Source organism: Tiliqua scincoides, chromosome 5 (genome assembly GCF_035046505.1).
Source record: "Tiliqua scincoides isolate rTilSci1 chromosome 5, rTilSci1.hap2, whole genome shotgun sequence".
Lineage (NCBI taxonomy): Eukaryota > Metazoa > Chordata > Lepidosauria > Squamata > Scincidae > Tiliqua > Tiliqua scincoides.
Window position 1 is genome coordinate 39110569 of NC_089825.1, and position 21288 is coordinate 39131856.

At 41.2% G+C, this 21288-nt stretch overlaps 1 protein-coding gene across 3 annotated transcripts in view; it reads left to right on the top strand.

Annotated features, from left to right (window-relative positions):
* CREB5 (cAMP responsive element binding protein 5) overlaps window positions 1-21087 on the top strand; it is a 304261-nt gene extending 283174 nt beyond the window's left edge. For all 3 annotated transcript variants that reach the window (XM_066627888.1, XM_066627889.1, XM_066627890.1), the window contains 4 exons: window positions 5226-5549; window positions 12207-12434; window positions 17416-17524; window positions 20335-21087. In XM_066627888.1, the coding sequence (XP_066483985.1) occupies window positions 5226-5549; window positions 12207-12434; window positions 17416-17524; window positions 20335-20498 (825 nt within the window). In that variant the 3' untranslated portion in view covers window positions 20499-21087. The remainder of the gene's footprint in view (window positions 1-5225; window positions 5550-12206; window positions 12435-17415; window positions 17525-20334) is intronic.
* Window positions 21088-21288: the final 201 nt, after the last annotated feature.

The window sequence follows — 21288 nt, forward strand, 5'->3', positions numbered from 1 at the left end:
GATAAACAGGGCTAGCAGTGTCAGCTAAAATACAGATTAGCCCTTTGCTACCAGAGGATGTCTGGTAACTTAAAATGAGGTTTACTTATTTTAACTTATTTTAAGTAAAGGATGTCTAGTAACTTAAAATGAAGTTAATGCAAAATACAGGTATAATCCAATGTTTTGGTGCAAAATACAGAAGTTACTGGAATTGCATTCAGGAAAGCAAACACAAACTGAAGATACAATGGAAAACTGTCCGACAGGATTATTGAGTTTCATTCAACTTGAGATACTACGTAGGATTATCACTTTCCTTCCAGGATGTGTGATTGTGAGGGGAGAAGAGGAATACAAACAAACAACCAAGAGTCTGAGCTTGACCAAAGTGGGAATGAGGTCTGTAGGCCAGTGTGTTCTGGGGGAATAGTTCATTTTGCCTGCTGGCATCCATATATGAAGGCCTGTTCTTGACATCAAAGCAGCATAACCAGAAATACAATAAAATGGGGGTATTTTCCCGTAACAGTAGCTGATGCTCTGGCATGGAATATTCCATGCTGAGGAATCAAGGGGAAAGTGGGTCAAGCGGAGCATTGCCGCTGGACAACCCTCTCACTTCCCCTGAGTCTGACTGGCTTGAAACCTCCCCATAAGCCATTGGCAGTGATGCTGCTGCCAGGTACCTCACCGCTGCCACTCATCCTGGTGAATAGGGGAGAACCCACGGGGGGAGTTAGGGGGATCTGCAAAAATGTTTTGCAGTGGGCCCAGCAGCTCCTAAGGCTGGCCCTGGTTATCTTGTGCCAAACCTATTTCACCTATGCTGAGCTCTCCTTGTCTGATGTGGATGGACACTATCCCAGATTAAGATCCACTCAGATCCCGATTATTTTATATGCAGATGATGCCATAATAATGTCCCATACATGCTTGGGTTTAAAACACCTTTTGAAAAAGTATTTGGTAGAAAATCATTTATAGCTGAATTTTGACAAGTCCAAAATACTTGTGTTTTCTATATCTTGGAATTCATATACCTGGCAACTTAATGAACATAAATTAGAACAAGTTAAACAGTACCGAGGTCTAAATTTATATTATAATCCTTCATGGGCTAGTCACTGGCAAATGGCAGTTAATATAGCCAGTGGCATCGCTAGGGGGTGCGGGAGGTGCGGACCACACCAGGTGACACGCACAGGGCGGGTGACACGCTAAAATCGCGGTGGTTAGGAGTAACCTCATCATATTATATACTGTTGCATGCAGAATTTTGAGCGGAATGCAATGCAAAAAAACCAGAGTGAAATATCTCCTTTCTATCAAAAATTATGGCCAAAAAACTGGAGAACAAAAAATGCATGGATCCCTATGGAAAGTGAAAGTGAGCCGTATCACACGTTTATTCATGAGTAGGCGAACTTGCCTTAATCCATCAGAAAGGGCAGGCTGAGAGAAATCCAGTGACACCAGAATGGTCCTGATCCAATGAATGCAGCCCTCAAAAACACCTGAGGAGGAAGTCCTTCCCTCCAAGCAGAGGAATGTATTGAGCCCTATGGAAAGCGAAACTAAGCCTCATGGTCACGTTTACTTGCAAGTAAGCAAACGTGCCTTGGCTGGTGTGGAAGATCAGGTGAAGGAGAGTGCAAGGCTACCAGAATGGTCCTGATCCTATGCACCTGGAGCAGGATCTTTATAGGAATAGAGCGTGTTCCCCATTAAGCTTGGAGATCCCTATAGTTATGGTAAAGTAGCCTCATATCTTTATTCATTGCACTGTTACCAAAAAAGGAGAGCTTTAATGTTCTCCCGTCTGCTGTTTTATTTGTAAAATTTCATAAGATAGCCCATGCTCACAGGCAACGCCCTTGTGGGTTGGGGTGTATTGAGACTATTGTCCACTCAGTTCGTTATTGCCCCTCTTATACTGAGATCTGTCAAAGAAATCTGGACCCCATATTGAGGACAAGAGGAAAGTTTACTGACAGGGCAAAAAATATGTTATAACTGACTCATCTGTTTAAACAACTGATATGGTGGCAACATTCCTGTATCAGCTTATTGAGCTGAGTAATCAAGATTTGCTTCCTGTCTGACCCATTGTATATAGTCTGTAGATCTGTTTGCTATATATGCCAATAAAGGATTCTATTCTATTCTATGCTGAGCCTGGAGAATTATCCCTATGCTAGAGTAAAAATGCCACCACTGTTAAGTCCAATCCTGAGCTGCCCAGAGCACAGGGCTGCGCCGGAAATGGCTTCCACAGCATCCTGAGCACAACTGGGCAGTGGCTCCTCAGAGGAAGGGAACGTTTGTCCCCTTGCCCTGGTAAGAAAAGTTACCCTGCAGTGGGGGCCTACTCGATTCTGCAGCAGCTCTGGAACTGCTGTAGAATCAAAGAGTTCTAGGTCGGGTTGCATGGCTGAGCTCCACTGGTCCTGCCCTCCTCCTGCCCCACTCCCCCCAGCACGCCTTCTCCCTGGCCTTTCCCCGCCCTCCCTCCATCCCCCCCCCCGCCCTGGAATGCCTCCTCCCCACCTCCCCCCACACCCCAGTTCACCTTCCCACCACCCGGCGGTTCAGGTGACCACCAAGCAGTGGAGCACTGGCTTTCCATCGGTGCTAGCTCAGCGCAAGCTCATGCTGGGCTAGCCCCGGTGCTGGGCTGGTGCTAAACGCACATTTGCAACAGTGCGTGCCGGCAGTTAGCCAACATGCAGAGCTCAAGATAGGGCTCTTAAATCTGAATTCACTGTTTTGAGTACTTCAAAATATATTAGTCTTCCCAACATTGTTTTTCCATCATACCATCATTAACATTTTACTCTGATGGAAGTCACTGCTTCTGTTAGTCTCTGAAGTGCAGAAATTGGAAAGCACATCCCTGTTTCTATTGCTGAATCTCTGACAACATCAGAACAAAGAGCCAAGACAGATATTTGAAGGAAGCACAGTCTGTGATGCATCCTTCCTCTTCCCATGCTTCCAGATCTTGACCAAAAGGGAGATATGTGTATTAGCAAACGGAGGCAAACCTTCACAACATGCTGGCAAAAACTTTAACTATGCAAGCACTCCAAACTATTTTTTGAGTGGAACATAATTTTGCATCAATAGCAAATAAAAGCCATTTCAAATATAATTCAGCAGTAATGTAATAACATTTTAAAATGTGGGGATTTGATATATTGCTGCTTCAAGCCGTTTGAGACAAAAATACAGAGACACACACAATTCCAAAAGGTGTGTGTGTGTGTGTGTGTGTGTGTGTGTGTGTGAGAGAGAGAGAGAGAGAGAGAGAGAGAGAGAAATATTATTTTAAAAGATTCTGAGACACCACTGTTTTGTAAGTATCTGTTTCTAAAGATTTTAATCAAAGTTTGCCAACTGTTCTTATTTACCATTCGCCAGGAAACGTCAAATCTCTTTTTCTCATATTGCAAAACATTTCATTCGTTTCCACAGATTTTATGAAAAGGGGGGAACTCCATTCATAATTGTTATAAGAGGAGGGTTTAACTCCAACAAAACAGGTTCCTTAAAGTCTTTGAAGGAGTTCCACAGAAAATATACATATGATAAATCTTTTGTTGAACTTTTCTTATAAATATTTCTTATAAATACTTATAAATACCCAGTTATTAAATACTTACTAGCCATTTCTCCAGAATAATTCATTTCCTTTTCTTCTGGGAGAATGTTTACGTAAGAGCAATGATGCAGAAAGTCTTTTATATGATTTCCTGTGAAAATATGCCCAAAGCTATACCTGCTGTACAGAATTCTCACCAGAGCACGTACCTAGAATCAAGGAAAGAAAAATAAACCACAATTAATTCTTTTTATTTTTCAAATCATATTAACCCTTCATGAATGAATACTAATATTTGTTATATATATATATATATATATATATATATAACAAATATATATATAAAAATCAAGATTTTGCTCTGAAGAAAATTTTACATTTTTCTTTGGTAGCAAAGTATCTCAAATATCTATAGAAGAAGATTTGCAAGTCAGACGTTTGGGTCTTTCTTCACAAGTAATCAGAACCCAACAGCACAATTCACTAAAGCCCCTGGTCATGTACCAAACAAAGGGGCTCTATCCTATTCAACTTTCCTATGCTGGTGTGGCCATGACAGTAGAGCATGTACTGCATCCTTTGGGGGGGGGGGGCAGTCACAGAAGCTTCCTCAATGATGCCTTACCTCGGAGGTGCATTGCGGCTGGAAAGTTGGACAGAGATTGGACCCAAAGTTAAGCAATTTTGGGTCTCATTAACTTCAGTGGTAGAGATTTGCATTTAACACTGGCATTTAATAGCAAAGAAATATTGGAAAATGATACATAAAGTGTTGCAAGAGATATTGCATTGTGTATTACCATTTAAACCAGAAATATTCCTCCTAAATGTGACATCAGAAATTAAAGACCAACCTAAGAAACACCTTATTGTACATATTGTTACAGCGGCAAGAATATTGTTTGCGCAAAAATGGAAATCTATAGATCTACCAATTAAAGAAGATTTAATAGGTAAAATCTATGAAGTAGCAGAAATGGAAGTTTTAACAGAAAGAATGAAAGAGAGAGATTTAGATAGAGTAAGAAAATATTGGAAGTTTTTATATGATTGGGTAGATAAATCTAGTTAGATAAAATTGAGTGTTTCGTAAAAATTAATTTTTTATATTGATAAATATGCGAAGCTTTGTATTGATGATTATTGTCTTTTTTCTGTGTTAACTGAATGATGTATGTTGGAATCTGGGGCCAAACCTTATGTGTAACCTGTGTTGTACCCTACCCAAAGTTAAGCCTATTTCCTTTCCTGTATCTGTAATGAATGAATAAAATATATTTTTAAAAAAACAAAAAACACTGGCATTTAAGTTAGTGGAATTGGAAAGCATTCAACTCAGGCTGGATTGTACCCCATTTTTTTTAATTAACTAAAGGCGCAATCCTAACCCCTTATGACAGTGCTTTCCTGCACTGACATAGCGGTGCCAGTGGGGCATGTGCTGCATCCTGCAGTTGGGTGTCACTCACGGAGGCCTCCTCAAAGTAAGGGAATGTTTGTTCCCTTACCTCAGAGCTGCATTTCCTTATGCCAGTGCTGGAAAGCACTGACATAAGGGGTTCGGATTGCGCCCTAAATGGTACAACCAACTGAATCTTGGTCAATGTATACATTTTAAATGCTCTCTTTCATTTTGTTGCAGAGGCTGAAGGCAGCATTGACTCATCATCCTACAGGCATGTCAAATGGGAATATGAACACCATGGGTCATATGATGGAAATGATGAGCTCCCGACAGGACCAGACAGCACACCACCACATGCACTCGCACCCGCATCCGCATCAGACGCTTCCACCTCATCATCCCTACCCACACCAGCACCAACACCCAGCACACCATTCTCATCCTCAGACTCATCACCAGCAAAACCACCCACATCACCATTCTCACTCACACCTTCACACACATCCAGCGCATCACCAGACCTCACCGCATCCTCCACTGCACACGGGTGGACAAGTACAGGTAGAGCATTTTCAGAACTATTGCTTGTTAATGCAAATGTAAACACAAATGCTTAGATTGTCTTCTTTGTATATTTGGATTCTCAGAGCCCCATCTTGAGCTCTGTGAGCCGGCTTACCATCGGCTCACCATAAGGCATGTTTGCGAGGCTTAGCACCAGTCCAGCACCAGTTGGCACTGGGCTAGCCCTGGTGGAAAGCTGGTGCTCAGCTGCTTGGCAGTCACCTGAACCGCTGGGCAGTGGAGAGGTAGATGGGGGAAAGCGAGGAGGAGGCGTTCCAGTGCGGAGGGGAGGTGGGGGAGGGTGGGGAGATGGCAGGGAGAAGATGTTCCAGGGGAGTGGGGTTGGAGGAGGGCAGGGCTGATGGAGCTCAGGTCCACCAGATCCTGAGCTCTGTGTCCAGTCACACAGTCAGACACGGAACTCTTTGATTCTGTGACAGCTCCAGAGCTGCTATAGAATCGAGTAGCCCCATTGCAGGCCTACTTCCTTTACTCAGGGCAAGGGGACGGCAGCGGCTGCCTGGGACATGCTGGACGCTTCAGTAGCCATGTTTGGCACCGCGGCAGCTCCAGACTCTGGGCAGCTCAGTGTTGGGCTGTTAAACTTTCCCAAGTCCTATATTGCCTCCTAGGACTCAATCTCCAATCCAGAACACCTGCCCTTCCCCTGCACCAGCCCACCTCTATCGGTACTGTACATCCATACAGGAATTGAACATCTACAGATAACTTATGCACTTAAAATCCAATGCACATAAAACCAAATCTTAAAGTCATTATGTGGCAATTGACCACATGATATTAACTTACTTGTGTTGAAGTTTACATGGCTAGGTTGATAGTTCATTCCCACATAGAAACAGCAGGATGCTGTGCTGAGTGGGTGGAATGAAAAGGCATAGATTCTTCTTTCCACTCAACTGGCCAGCTCAGAGAAGAGTCATCATCTCTATATCATGTACTTTTTTTTTTTTTTTTTTTTGCAAAGTACTGTATATAAAATGGCCACTGCGGAACTTTGAATCACATTGTATAAATAGAACATTAAGCTCCATATCCCAGCTCTGGAGTTCTGGAATTTATGGCACAAATAATTATTGTGGATTAGGCCAGTGTTTTTCCACAGCAAATGCAGAAAGTGTGGGCAACGTTTTCATGTCTTTTAATACCACTGTATATGCATTGGTGACACATAAACACTGCAAGTACATGTTGTATACATTGATGACATGTATATGGTACCTGATGTTGAAAGCCACAGATGGTTATGTGTTTGCTATGGTGCACCTGCAGCAATAGTGTCTCCTTTATAAAGCGTGGAGCTGCTCAAGTGTATTGTCACAAAGGCTGCAATCCTAACCTCACTTTCCTGGGAGTAAGACCCATTGAACACAATAGGACTTACTTCTGAGTAGACCTGGTTAGGAATGTGCCCAAAGTCTCCTGAAGCAAGAAGTCTTCCACATATGTGACTAAGGGCTGAATTTTGGCCAAGCATGTAGTTTATTTTTATATACCATAGCAACCTGCATTCTCAGTACCATAAAATATTTTACAGTGAGAATAAGTCATATAGGAAAACCACATTCTTTTCAGCTGAGATGTGTTTAAATCCAATCTGAAGGCTGGTGCTACGAGCCACCTTGGTTTCTACAGCTGAACCAAGTTAAAATTCAAAATACAAATACCTTTAAACTGCAGAAATTAATAAAATTAGGGCACATTTTCTCTATATTATCTCTAGAATGTTATCAAGGAATATGCCAGGTCTAAATGGACAAAGACTTAACCAACTCCCTTCCAACAGAGAATTCCCAATTGGCTTTATCACAATTGCTTCAGTTCCGTATTCCTCAAGTAAAAGAAATATTTGTGCAAAAACATCATACAGTACTGCTTAGAGGATAAATGGAAATTTTAAGATCTATAGGTCAGGTGGTTCCCTGGACAACAGAACAGTCTGAATTCCTCATGGGAACACAAAAGCATGACACTTTTTGAAGAGGGCATTGACTGGGATAAAAGATGGTTTGAGTGAGTAATAAACAGAAGGTTATTACTTTCCAAACCCATCTATAATTCCCCTTAGTACTGGCCTCTTTGGGGGGTCAGACTGTTTCAGCAGACACATTAATCTTATGGTACACTTTACTAATTATTAACCAACTCTTTCTATTGAACCAAACACTTCAGTTCCAAGGTTCATGTCAAAACCAAAGCATGATCTGAATTGCTAGGAGCTAGGTTCCCCTTTTGCCATAATTTTGATTATTTTGTGCCATGCCCCTGTATTAAATTTCAAACTTTTCAAAAGCCATGCGGAGCCTAATGAATGAGTTGCTACAATGAAAAATTGCAAACAGAGCACTCAGCTATAAAGAATAGAAAGAATGTACTGGATCAGTGATCAAGGCAAAACCCACTCCATTTAGTATGGCCTCATTTGTGTGTGATAGATGCTTTGCTTCGTGTGGGTTGATCTAATTCACATATTGCACCCATTTCTCAGGTATTGGGTATTTTTTTTAAGAATGGAGACTTCTTTTAGTCAAGTTTCCACTTGAAAGATCTCGGATTCAGCTAGGCAGTTGTTTTGCTCTGCCTTGTGCTGATTGTGAATGCTCACAAACTTGTTAACATTGCCTTTGCAAAACAGAAAGCTTTTACATCACCAGTAAGCACAATATACATAATAATCTTGCATGTGAAAACATTCTGTTGTTGTTTTTAAAAAGTTATCCTAGCAGTATCTACATAATCATACACTGTGATACATGCATGAAACTGATGAAACCAACACTAAGTCAGAAAAGATTATGTTGAAATAAATGTATTCATCTTTAATCTGCCAAGAGGGTTGTTTTTGCTGCAGTAGACTAAGGGCCCAATCCTGTCCAATTTTCCAGTGCTGGTGCTGATGTGCCAATGGGGCATGTGCTGCAACCTGTGGTGGGGAGGCAGTCAAAGATGCTTCCTCAAGGTACGGGAAAGTTTGTCCCCTTACCTTGGTGCTGCACTGGTGCTGGAAAGTTGGATAGCATTGGGCCCTAACACAGCTACCCCGCTGGAATTTATCCAAGGCTTATCTCAGTCCATCTGAACCTAAGATTTATTTATTTATTTATTAGATTTGTATTCCGCCTTTCTCCCAGAAGGGCACCCAAGGCGGCAAGATGGTTTGTATCCCTAACAACAGTCATACCCAACTGCTCACATAGGCCACTGCTATTTATTTATTTGATTGATTGATTTGTACTCCACCTTTCTCCCCAGAGGGCACCCAAAGAGTTGCTATAAGAGTGAAACCGCTTTTTCCCCATTTTCTCTCATATAGCCTGCCTCATCCTAAGGCCTTTTGCCTGTCATCCTTGCACAGGCCAGGCATAGACTCAGATTAAACATGCAGCTATTCTGTGAGAAAATACATCCATGGGTTTCAGCTCATGTGGGATTTGTGACCACATATTCACTGCAATCTAGAGCTTTCTTGGTGGCAAAAGGTATTCTAGTTCCTCATCTGGTGCTGCCAATCATTCTTCAGTAGACTTCCTGTGTCTGCATGTATCACGGCAGCACTTGCCAGCTGAAAGGGGTGAGAGCTTCCTCCTGAGGGCTTGCCCTTCTGAGGGCAGTAAGTGCTCTCTGTTCTTGACAATGACAACAGGGTCCAAATGCTTTCTATGCTTATTTCTGAGTAGGCATGTATAGGATTTTGTCAGAAACCCCCTTCCCTTGCCTATGGAAAAATAAAAGTGTCATGCTTCTCTCTTGCTCTGTGAATTGGTTGGAATCTTTGGCAGGGATGAAGGGTGGAGAAGCCAACATCCATTCTCCTTGGAACAGCAGTTGCAAAGTGAGAGGTTCATTTTCCAGGTTTCAAGGTGACATTCACTAAATCTAGATTTTAACCAGATATTTCACCCTCTAAGGGTGAAATTGTTAAGGGACTAAAAATAGAATAAAAACTAAGCTAACACCTAAGAAATACTAAAGGTAACTTGGAGCAGAGATGTTAAAGCTCCACTAAGTTCAGACAAAAGACTGAAACAAATATTCCTGCCAGAAGTTCAGTAGAACCCTAAACCTGGATAATTGTGATCTGACTTCTGCAAAACCCACTCCCATCTGAGTGTCAGGACAAGACAAGGGTATTTATAGCCAGGCTTTTCTGATCCAAGAAATCACAGCTAATCAGTTCCCTAATTGATCTGGTACCACCCCTTATAGCCTCATCACCATCTGTTCCATCCACTTATGGTGTTCCATCCAGGTAGGTGATGAGGTGATTTTATATATGTAAGAGGGGGGAGCTGAATGACAGAGCTCAAAAAGCAGTATTCATATGTTGGATGAAAAAAGAAAAAGCAGAAAGGCATGTGCAAAGATTTTGGTGTCTAGAAATGTAAACAACAAGCCATTGATGACACAGAAGGTGTTGCTTATGGCCTTTGATGTTATGTTGACAGTTTCAAAAGAGGCCTTTAAGGGCTTTACACTTCAGGTGTGTTGCTGTGGAGACGGCATAAGTGTCTCTGAAAAGAGAGCATCTGGCATTTCTCAACATCAACTTTCTCAAGTTAACACTGTGGTGACAGACCATGAGGGTCAACTCCCACAAATCTAGAAACAGGTTAAAGCGTGAGGCTGATGGCTTGTAGACATTCAATAAAGTGATCACGTGAGAGTTTCCTCAAGTTCCAGTCTCTTCACATGAACAGTAGTCTTATCAGGTCACTGCTTGCTTCATCTGAGTTCACAGCCTGGTGTTTCAATGCATGTGAGCATTTGTTTTTACCATGATCATTGACTATGAGAAACCAACAATCTGCCTAAAGCCTTTGACATGCCAAAGGAAAGTTTCAGTTCCAGGCACAACCACAAATGAGAGTGATTCAAATGTTCAGAATTGGAGCTACCTGTAGTAGTAGTCCGGAATGGCACATCACAAAGCATTTGAATTTATTTATTTTTTATTTATTTTTTTATTTTATTTTTTGGTGTGGACATAACCTATGTCTAACTCTCCCTGCTAAACATGTCAACAAGGGACTGGTATGGACAATACCTTTTCACCTAAAAGATGTATATGTTCACATCCTTGCCTCTACCCTGACATCCAGGGAAATATGGCTGTTTTCTCTAATTGTGGGATAGTACTGGGGAGATACTCCCACCAGATGCATGCACCAAGAGTGTGGGACTAGGGAAAATTGTCATCTGAACTAGCCTGAGAAGAATAGACTTAAATTATTGTTCCTGATGGATTTAGGGCCCAATTCTAATCAGTTTTCCAGTGCTGGTGCAGTTGTGCCAGTAGGGTGTGCACTGCATCCTGCAAGTGGTGGGGCAATCACTTGGGCCTCCTAGGAACATGTGTTCCCATACCTGGTGCTGCTTTGTGACTGCACCAGAGTTGGATTGGGCCCTTAGTCTACAGAGACATGGGGCACTTCCAAATGGTGTGCTTAGTCTAGAATTGCCACATGGCCTCACTTACCCTCTACAGGGGGGTTCACACAACATTGTCATCCATTTGTTGTCAGCTGGTGTTTTTCCCATACTTAAATTTTCCTGTTTATCAAGAGAGAAACTCATTTTGCAGTACAGCAGCACAAAGAATGATTGCATGTGTAGACTTCCTTGTGCTACAGTTCTGTCTTTTCTGAGAAGCGCATGCCCAGATACAGTGGAAGACAATAAACAGTGGAGGGGTAAAAGACACAAGGTCAAGTTACCATGATAAAAACAAGCTTTATCTAATGTGGTGTGGAAGGACTGCTGACGTTCTGCATGCAATTGGAAGCGGAAAACCATGACCGACTAACACTAGAAAAAGCACATCTGAAAGTGCCAATAAATAAATTGAAATATGTGTACTTTAAATAAAAAGCTTCCACATGCCTTCTGTTCTGCATAGGATGGTACCATTAGTTGTTCTGAAGATTTGAATTGCTCCTTTGTTCAAATGCACTCAACCCACATTATTTTGATGGTAATAGTAGTAATAGAATCAGTCCACAGTTGCCCCAACTTTAGGAAAAGAGAGAATAAAATACCCTTGATTCCCCACTTTGCTCCCTGCATTTGACTTGCTGAAATCTTAGATTTATTCCTTGCTCATATACCAAAGGCGAAAGCAAATTAACGGGTTGTTACTGTAGGATAATGGTCTGTGTAAACAAGGCCTATGTTTAGTGTGAAAGAAAAGATACATCTTTAAATAATTTAACAGAATGAATGTTCTCAGGACTCCTTTCCGTTTTTGTGATTAATACTAGTTGCTGGACTGATCTAGCTGCTTCACACTTGAATTGAATGCTTTCTTTACTGTTGTTGAAATGAAATGAAACATTTTTAATAAGATGGAGCAAAAAAAAAAATATTTCCTCCCTGCTGCGATTCAAAAAGGACTTTCCAAAACATCTTGGTTCATGTAGGCTTTTAGTCAAAGACTAATTTACGGAGCTTCTGGTGAAGTCTTTGAACTTCTGCCATCCTCATATCTTGCCAGTATGTCTGCATTCAAAGATCATAGCCTGGTCACAATTTTTTTTTTTTCAGTTGCAGTTCATCTCCATTTTACTATATCACTGTCAACTATTGTGTCATCCACTCAATGGTTACTTAACTGAACTCAGTTCTGTTTCTGTTCAGGTATCAGCAGCAACCCAACAAATGCAGCCCACGCAAACAATACAGCCACCTCAGCCCACTGGGGGTCGGAGGAGGAGAGTGGTGGACGAAGACCCAGACGAGAGGCGGCGGAAATTTCTGGAACGAAACCGAGCAGCTGCCACACGCTGCAGACAGAAGAGGAAGGTCTGGGTGATGTCACTGGAAAAGAAAGCAGAAGAACTCACCCAGACAAACATGCAACTTCAGGTGCGGGCCACTGCCTACATGCCTAGGACACTGAAGCACTGTTTGCATTTTGGGTAACTGCTGTGCCACCAAGACCTTCTTGTCATAAACTGGTGCTGCTACCCATTAGAACTACTAATACAGAGAATCTGAAAATATTAAACTAATATATGTATATGAATAAGTTAGTGTGGGAAACTTAAGCCAAGAAAAATGTCAAGATTCCAAAGCTCAATGAACTATTTTTGTTTGTTTGTTTGCCACTCCTTCTAGAAGAATTTTTTTTTCAATAAGTAGCACAAAGCAATGTCTTTTTTCACTTGGGACGGAATGGGTGTCTAAGGACAGTAGGTAGTGGAAGAAATATAGGGAGGGATAAATCCTTTCTCATATAGCCTATGATGCATTACTTTGACTACATAAACATGGCCTTCTTCTTAAATTGGCTGTTCTGTGAAGATTGGTGCTTTATTTGCTGTGGAGTCTGACATCTGGGGAGCTAGGTCTAAAACCTCGCACACCAATGGGTTACATCCAACTCAACTAACCACTGTTGAAGTCATTGACAGTGCAATCCTATACATGTCTTCTCAATCAAAAGACCCACTGAGTTCAATGGAACTCACTCCCATGTAAGTATGTATAGGATTGCAGCCTGAGACAAATGAGTCATGACTAACCTAGGGCCCAGTCCCATCCAACTTTCCAGTGCTGATGCAACTGCAATGCAACCCTGAGCAAAGGAAACAAATATTCCCTTACCCTGACGAGCTCTCTGTGACTGGCTCCCCAATGCAGGATACAGCACACACCCTGTTGGTACAGCTGCATCAGCACTGGAAAGTAGCATAGGATTGAGCCATTGGGCCCAAATCCTAACCAACTTTCCAGCTCTGACATAGCTTTGCCAATGGGGCATGTGCTGCATCCTGCAGTTAGGTGACAGTCACAGAGGCCTCCTCAGGGTAAGGGAATGTTTGTTCCCTTAGAGCTGCATTGCCCTTATGTCAGTGCTGGAAAATTGGTTAGGATTGCGCCCTTAGTCTCATTCATTTCAATGGTGTTAATTGTAACTAACTTTCTCAGGATACAATCCAATGCATATATCCTAAACTGGGTATTGTGCAGTAATCCACCAACCTGAGAGGATTTATGTCTGTAGGCAACCTGGCAAGTGGATCTGCGGGCCCCTGTAGTATCAGTTGGATATCAGCCTCCGTGGTGCCTGCATCTGTGATACCAATATTATTGAGAGAGCTTCACTCAGTCTATGATTGAAGCCGGAGAGCAAACGTTTAATCTTGATGGGGTGGTTCAGTATTTTCAAATACACTGTGTTTTCCAACCTCATCCCTCAACTTAAAAAAAATATGTAGCATCCTGGAAATTTGGACTGCAATCAGTTGCAGTGGGCAGCCATTACACACTATGTTTAAAAGTAGGATATAAATCATTTAAATAAATAGAATAACAAAGAATGGGAACAGTGCGAGAACATGGTAATACTTCCAGGAATGTCAATGAGTAAAGAAAATGTCTGATGAATAGCAACTCAGTCATAATATCAGTAAAGGACTCATCTTTTGTCTCATTTCATTTTTTCTATGCTACCACTCCCTTTGTACTACCATGCAGATTCTCCAGGTCAATGTACTGTTGACTTTTAGGGATAAAATAGTTAAAAATCTATGGATTTCCCTCAGTTGAAGGATTTCTTAACCATCCTGGCAATGAAGTTGAATATAGCATGCAAACACATTCAGCAGAAGTGGAGATGATTTGTTTACATTAACAGAACCCTTTAAAACTTTGACCATTAAATTTATTGATACAGAATAGGGGTTGGGGCACGCAAATCACAGAAGTTAATGACAAATCTGCTCAGTGCGGGGTTGTTTTTCTCCTTCATTTAATGATTAAGGAACAAACAAATCCATGAATTCAGTGAATAATGAGAAGTAAATCCTGTGCCTCTCGTACATTGAATAGTTTATGCCAAATTAAAACATTTTTACTACATAAAAGAATTTTGACTCTATGGCATGACATCACATCATAAGTGAATGGAAGTTCAGCAGTAAATCTGCATTTAGTCACTACTGTGTATGCATCCCTGTGCAAGCTACAGGCAGGCAGATCTGCTTCACAGCAGACTTTTCTGAATGCATGGATGGAAGTGGTCTATGATGTATGGCAAACCTAAATTATCTGAGGAGATAGTAGGGATGAAATTCGTCAAAGCAGTATTAGCTATCATCCTATGTCTTATTTCCATCTCTGATTAATTCTGTCTGACTTTACTAACCTAGCCCATAATGGTGAAGAGATATATCTTCAGGCAAGTCAATATGTTCTTTGCAGTTCTCTTTTTAAAAGTTTAATTAAAAAGTCTTTTGTAATGCCGGGTCTGATTTCTCACAGGATATATTGCCCCAGTCTGGAGCCCTATAAAGTGCGTGCAGAGCTCATACCCATAGGGAGAGATGTGCCACGTGTCTTAAATGGCTTTGTTAGAATTATTGTTCTGTATAAGCAGGATTTTCATTATCCTCTAGATCTGGCTACTGTTCAAACTGGGCAGGGCTGAGCCTCAAAACAGATCTCAGTAGCAATGCTGCAACCCACCTGAAGTTGGGTCGCACTCCACTTTTGCATCTCATCCCACAGACTGAAGACATGTATATGATCATGTTGCTAAGTACATACCAAAGAGTAGCAACTCAAGAAGAAGCTGTGTGACAAGTGCTACTAGTGCAAGGCACCTGCCCCCTTCCTCTCTACTGAAGCTCCCTGATGCCACTGTTGAGTGTCAGGGGAACTTCAACAACAGCCTGGGATGTGGCATGGAGGGATGCAGGGAACAATGGAAACACACTGAAACTGAAAACTGTGAATGGAAGTTTAACTCAGTTCACAAACTTTGGGCATTCCTCCCTCTCCCCAGCCATAATCCCTGACACTGTGTCGTATGCCGCTGCCAAGGGTCCCCCATTGCTTTGTAGCAGTTTTTCAATGGGATTAGAGAGCTTCAGTGTGGAGGAGATAATAAGGAATTTACTTTTGTTCCTCTTATGCACATTGCATCAGCACTGCCATGGGTGCCACCCAAATAAAGGCACTGTTTCACTTGCCCTGGGTTCCTTGCTTTGGAGCAATGCTCCTAACCAAAATGCAGTTGTAGAGATCTCAAGCTAGCTGTATAAAGGCCAGTATCACACATTGATACTTTGTCTCAGTATCCACTATGAAAACAAAAATGGAATGAATTATCAACTCTTATGCGACCATTTTAGGTTCATTACAGTAAGTACGTAAAGTCTTGAAGAATGACTGGTTGAGATAGTTCTAAACTGGGGGGGCGGAGTTAACACTCAGTGAAGTAGCAGGGAACCTTGGAGGGCTCCGGGGGGAACTGCTAAATAGAGGTGTTTTCTAAGGACCTCAACAATGAGGTACTCTTCGTTGCCAAGAAGAAGGAACGAAGGCTGAGAGCTTGAATGGGGCAGTCTCTTGAGACAGCGGTTTCAGAGATATTTCCCCCGATTGCTCTGTGCTGAATCACATCGTATCCCGGATGCCATCTTCAGAGACAATTTGGACAGCTGAGTACCCCCCCCCCCACGGCCTAGATAAAAAAATGAAAGCAAACAAAACCTTTAACTCCAGAGTTATATCGGCTTGATTTGATACTGATAATAATGACATCAAAAAATTTAAAGGATGTTAGCGAAAGCCAGACCTCATTAATGGAGATGTTGCAAGAATTCAGAAGTGAAATGAAGCAAGCAATGAAAACTATCTGAACAAATGAGGCAAATAAACTCCTCCCTAACAAACAGACAAACAAAGAAAAGTATGGAGGGGATGGAAAAAAGAATGGACCAAATATCAGATGAAGCTAAAGAATTGGAGATTTTTGTAATGAGACAGGAGATGGAAAAAGCAGCATTTATTATTAGAACTCGGAATTTTCAGGAAGAAAAAAGAGGGAACTCTCAGAGAAAGAGAGCGCGTCCTTTCAAGAAGAATCTTTGGATTAAATTCAAAAAGAATAGAATGGAGAAAACGGAAGAAGAAAAGAGAGGGATCAAGAAAAATAAGAGAAGAGGAAGAAGGAGCAGTGGGAGGAGCAAGAAGGAAAATATCAGCAAGATGGCAAACAAAGAAAATGCTAAGACAGGAAATGAAAATGGCTGAATAACAAGTGGAAATTTTTTTGTAGAGATTAATGGATTGAATTATCCTCAGAAGTGAGGAGTATTACATTAATTATGTCAAATCAAAGCAGATGTAAATGAAAACAAAGTTGGAACACAAATATTAAGATAATTAAAGTGGTATTAAGATAATTAAAGTGGTATCTTCTAAAGAGAATTTATATAAATTGTTTTATAAATGATATTTAATTCCAGAGGAAGTAGCAAAAATGTACCCTGGGTCATCAAATAACTGTTAGATATGCAAAGAGATTGAGGGAATTCTTTATTATATGTGGTGGATATGTGGAAAGCAAAGAAATATTGGAAAGTGACATATATTGTTACAAGAGATATTGAATTGTGTAGTACCATTCAAACCTGAAATACTCCTCTTAAATGTGATATCAGAAATTGAAGACTAATATAAGAAACATTTTATTGTATGTGCAAAATTTGAAGCCTTTTTATGACTGGATAAATAATTTTAGTTAAACAATATTGATTGTTTAGTTAAATCATTAATTAGTATAATGACAAATATGATAATTTTTTATCAATGACTATTTTTCTTTTCAGTCGTTGTTGATTTTTTTTTTTTAAATTAAGACATGTTGTAATCTATGGCCAATATCCTCATGCGTAACCTATGTAGTCCCAGCCCTAAGTTTAACCCATTTTCCTTACCTGTATCTGTAATAAATATATAAACTTTGCACACACAAAATAAGAGATAGTCCTAAACTGCTTTTTTGTCTTTTCATATAGAAAAATTTTTTTTAGTAAAAATCTCTCTTTTTTTCTAGAACGAGGTTTCCATGTTGAAAAATGAGGTAGCACAGCTGAAACAGTTGTTGTTAACACATAAAGACTGTCCAATAACAGCCATGCAGAAAGAATCACAAGGATACCTAAGTACGTAGGTAACATGTTTGTATTATCTAAAGTTGTGTGCTAATAGTGGCTTTCCTTTTTCAACTAACCTCTTAGCAGATGCTTTAAACAATCTCATTAATGGAATGGAATATAAAACTAATAAGTTATGTCGCATTAAAACATTCCGTAGTAACCTGTTCTACATATTGTCAGATATAGGTCAACTTTTAAACTGAACGGTGTCTAGTAGAGGAGCCTCAAAAAATCTGTCATGTCCCATAGCTTTTCTAAGACTTGAAATGCCAAATTAGATTGCTCTGTCTAATTTAGGCAGTACCAGTGCCAGATTTGCCTGGTGTAAAGCCCTATGCTGACACCTCCCTCCCCCCCCCCGGTGATAACCCCTGCCCATCCCCTGATAATACATTGGAAACTACCCCTGATAATACATTGGATAATACATTGGAAACTACCACCGTCAATTATAGAGGGTTCAGGGGTCACCCTGGCCAAATGGGCCATCTGATGGACTTGGGCCCTCTGACATCACCCCTCAATTTAAGCATTGCAGATAAACTACTATGTAATTATCATTGTAAGGTTGGCATTGGCATATTTTCACTGACATTTGGTAAACTTGCAAACTTCAGCAAACCCAATGCTTCCAAGATTTCCTAGCACCATGCAATGGAGGGAAATCTGGAACTAGCCCTGCCTCTCTTTATCAGCTTGACATCAGAGCCCTGTTATAGTGCTTGAAAGGGAGACGTGGCAGCCTGGACTGGAGAGGCTATGTATTCGGTATTTTCTGGAGCAGCTCGGACTCCATGATACATGTCACCAAAGGAGAAGATGATGCTTCAGTACATGCAAGTAGTACAGTGCTAATTTATTATTTTACACAGAGGGGTAGTTATATTCATTTTAAATGCAGGCCTAGCTTCAGGGCTGGCCTAAAAACCTCTTGGCCCCTGAAACAGCATGCCAACTGCTACCTCCCTTTTTAAATAGTGATTGCCAGCCTCTGCTTCTCCCTGAATTGGAAAAGGAGGAAAAGGATGACGTGAAAGAGGCAGTGTGGAGGAGAGAAGAATGGTGGGCCAGATCATGAGACACTCTAGCAAACCACTCTCCTCTCCTTCACACTTTATGTTCTACTTGAGGGAGGAACAGCAGCAGCAGTGGAGGCAAGTTGTGAAAGGATTTCTGCAAAGCTGCTGCTGGAGGTGATCACCTCAGTCAATCACATTGATGGGCTGGGTCTGCCTGGCTTAAGACAGAAGTGTCGATTCTACCTAGAGGTGTTATGAGCATTCAAGAAGGGGTACTCAAAAAAGCAATGTACTTGCTCAAATGCTTGTAAGCAGGATCAAGGCATTCATGGGGCGTTCAGAACCTCCTGTGCGTTGCCAGTGCCTCTCCCTTTTCCTGTCCCCAACCCAAGTCTTTACCTTTGAGGCTGGCAAAGGGGAAGGCAGAAGCTGCGGCAGGCACTCCCAGGACCTGGCAGAATACTGTTTCCTGACAGGGACTACCAGTTCCAGAATCCCCAGCAAGAATGTGATGCCATTCACATCATTTCCCTTCAGTGCAGTGGCGTAGCTAATGTAGCCTGGTGCAAAGTGCAAAATGATGCCCTGGAAGTGACGTTTCTTCCAGAATTGACATCACACCCAGATTTGTAAAAAAAAAATTTTTTTTTTTACACCCAGATTTTTTAGGGCCCCCCATGACAAAATCAAATTCAATTTATTAAGTAAATAAATAAAAAAATGTTCTGGTTAATTGGCCTAACTTTTGAAAGAATACAGATATTCCAGCATGGTTTGCATCATTGCATTCAGCATTAAATTCCCTTTCCAATGATATATAACAGGGGTGTCCAAACATTTTGGCAGGAGGGCCATATCTTCTCTCTGGCACTGTGTCAATCACAGTGGCCATCACAGTGTGTCAATCACAGGGGCCAGGAAAAAGAGAATTAATTTACATTTAAAATTTGAATAAATTTGCATAAATTTAAATAAATATATTAGAGATGACACTTACATGAATGAATGAAGGTCTTGCAATAGTTCGAGGCCTTTAAAAGGCCTTACACAAAGCAAGGCCAGCCTTTCCTTCACTGCCACTGCTCCTTCAAAGATGTGAAAAAGCAAGCAGTGGAGGGAGCACATGGCCTGCCGCTCATGCAAGAGGTTAAACAGTCACCCTCACACTGAGAGCAGTCGCGTTAGGCCAGCAAGGGCACTAGCAAGTCTCCGGAGGGCTAGGGGCTCCTCACGGGCCGGATTGGGGGTCTCCGAGGGCCACAGATGGCTCCCAGGCCAGTATTTGGACACACCTGATATATAACATGATGGTATTATTCATACATACCAAGGTTTCACAATGAAAACATTTTCTGGTTAATTGGCCATAACTTTTGATAGAATACAGATATTACACGTTGTTTGTTTCACATCATTCAGCATTAAATTACCTTTCCAATGATATATAACATGGCAGTATTATTTGTACATACCAAGGTCTCCACAATTTTGGCAACTAGTGAAAGCCCAGCTTGTTGCCCCCCTCAAGCTTGTTTTCCGGTGCAATTGCTACCCCTTGCACCTTCTTAGCTACACCACTGCTCCAGTGAGAGAGTCCTTCCAAGAACTTTTAAAAATTGTTAACCTCTTCTGATTAAATAAGCCTAATAATCGTAATACGTAGATTCTGGATTTCCTGCGGTTAGCTCTTTTGTCCCATATGCCTTTTACTGCCTGTTTGCCAATACAGTGATGCTCAGTTAAAAAGGGGAGAGGTCCACTCACATAGCCATAAGTCTTCCTTTGTTCTCTTTTCAGGTCCTGAAAGTAGCCCTCCAGCGAGTCCTGTCCCAGCCTGCTCCCAGCAACAAGTCATCCAGCATAACACCATTACAACTTCTTCTACAGTCAGTGATGTCGTAGGGAGCTCCACCCTCAGCCAGATTGCAAGTCACAGAACAGATATGAATCCAATCCTTTAAAACCTTTTGATCAGGAACTTCAACAAAACCGTGATAGAATATTCAAGTTCCGTTCTGTTAAAGGCATTTCCCACCCCCACCCCCAGAGTTAACTCAGATCTGGAAGATTCTTCAGCCCCTGAAAGACTATGCGTTTCATTTTTATAGTTATTAAAATGTCTTTTATACTTAGTAATAATAAAGGGAGTTATGCAATGACTATGCTATCAGCTTGGGAGATGCTTTGGTGCTTTCTCCAGTTTTACTGGTACCAGATATTTGTTTTGTTTTGTTTGTTTTTGTTTTTAACCAAACTGTCCCTGTACATAGTCATGTTCCTTCTCATCATTGCAGGTCGAGACATCAGAAACCAGTTAGCTGAAACAAGGCTTCAGAAATATTAAACAGAAATATCAAATACAGGCAACTAGAAGTAATTGGGCTATAAATATTTTGAGGAAGCCTGGCCGACAGCGCAATAAGTCCATTTGTTTTGCAAATGCACCAGGCCCTCAAACACATTCATAGCCTTGCATACCGTTTTTCTGTTTTAAAAATGTTTCCATGCTCTATGTAGTTACTGGCTTAAAAAGCAAATTATGGCAACATGCCCACCTAATTTTGCTCTCCTTCTTGTCTTCCTTTGTCCAAGTGTTTTATGTTCTGCAATTCAGCATATGTTGAATGCTCATGTGAAATTTGGTCTGTTGTGGCACAGCGTTTCAAATTGGCTTTGAATCAGCTTTTTTTTTTTTAAGTGAGGATCTTTCAAGTTTCCTTGGCTGACTTGTTTGTGGAGATACGTTTGAAA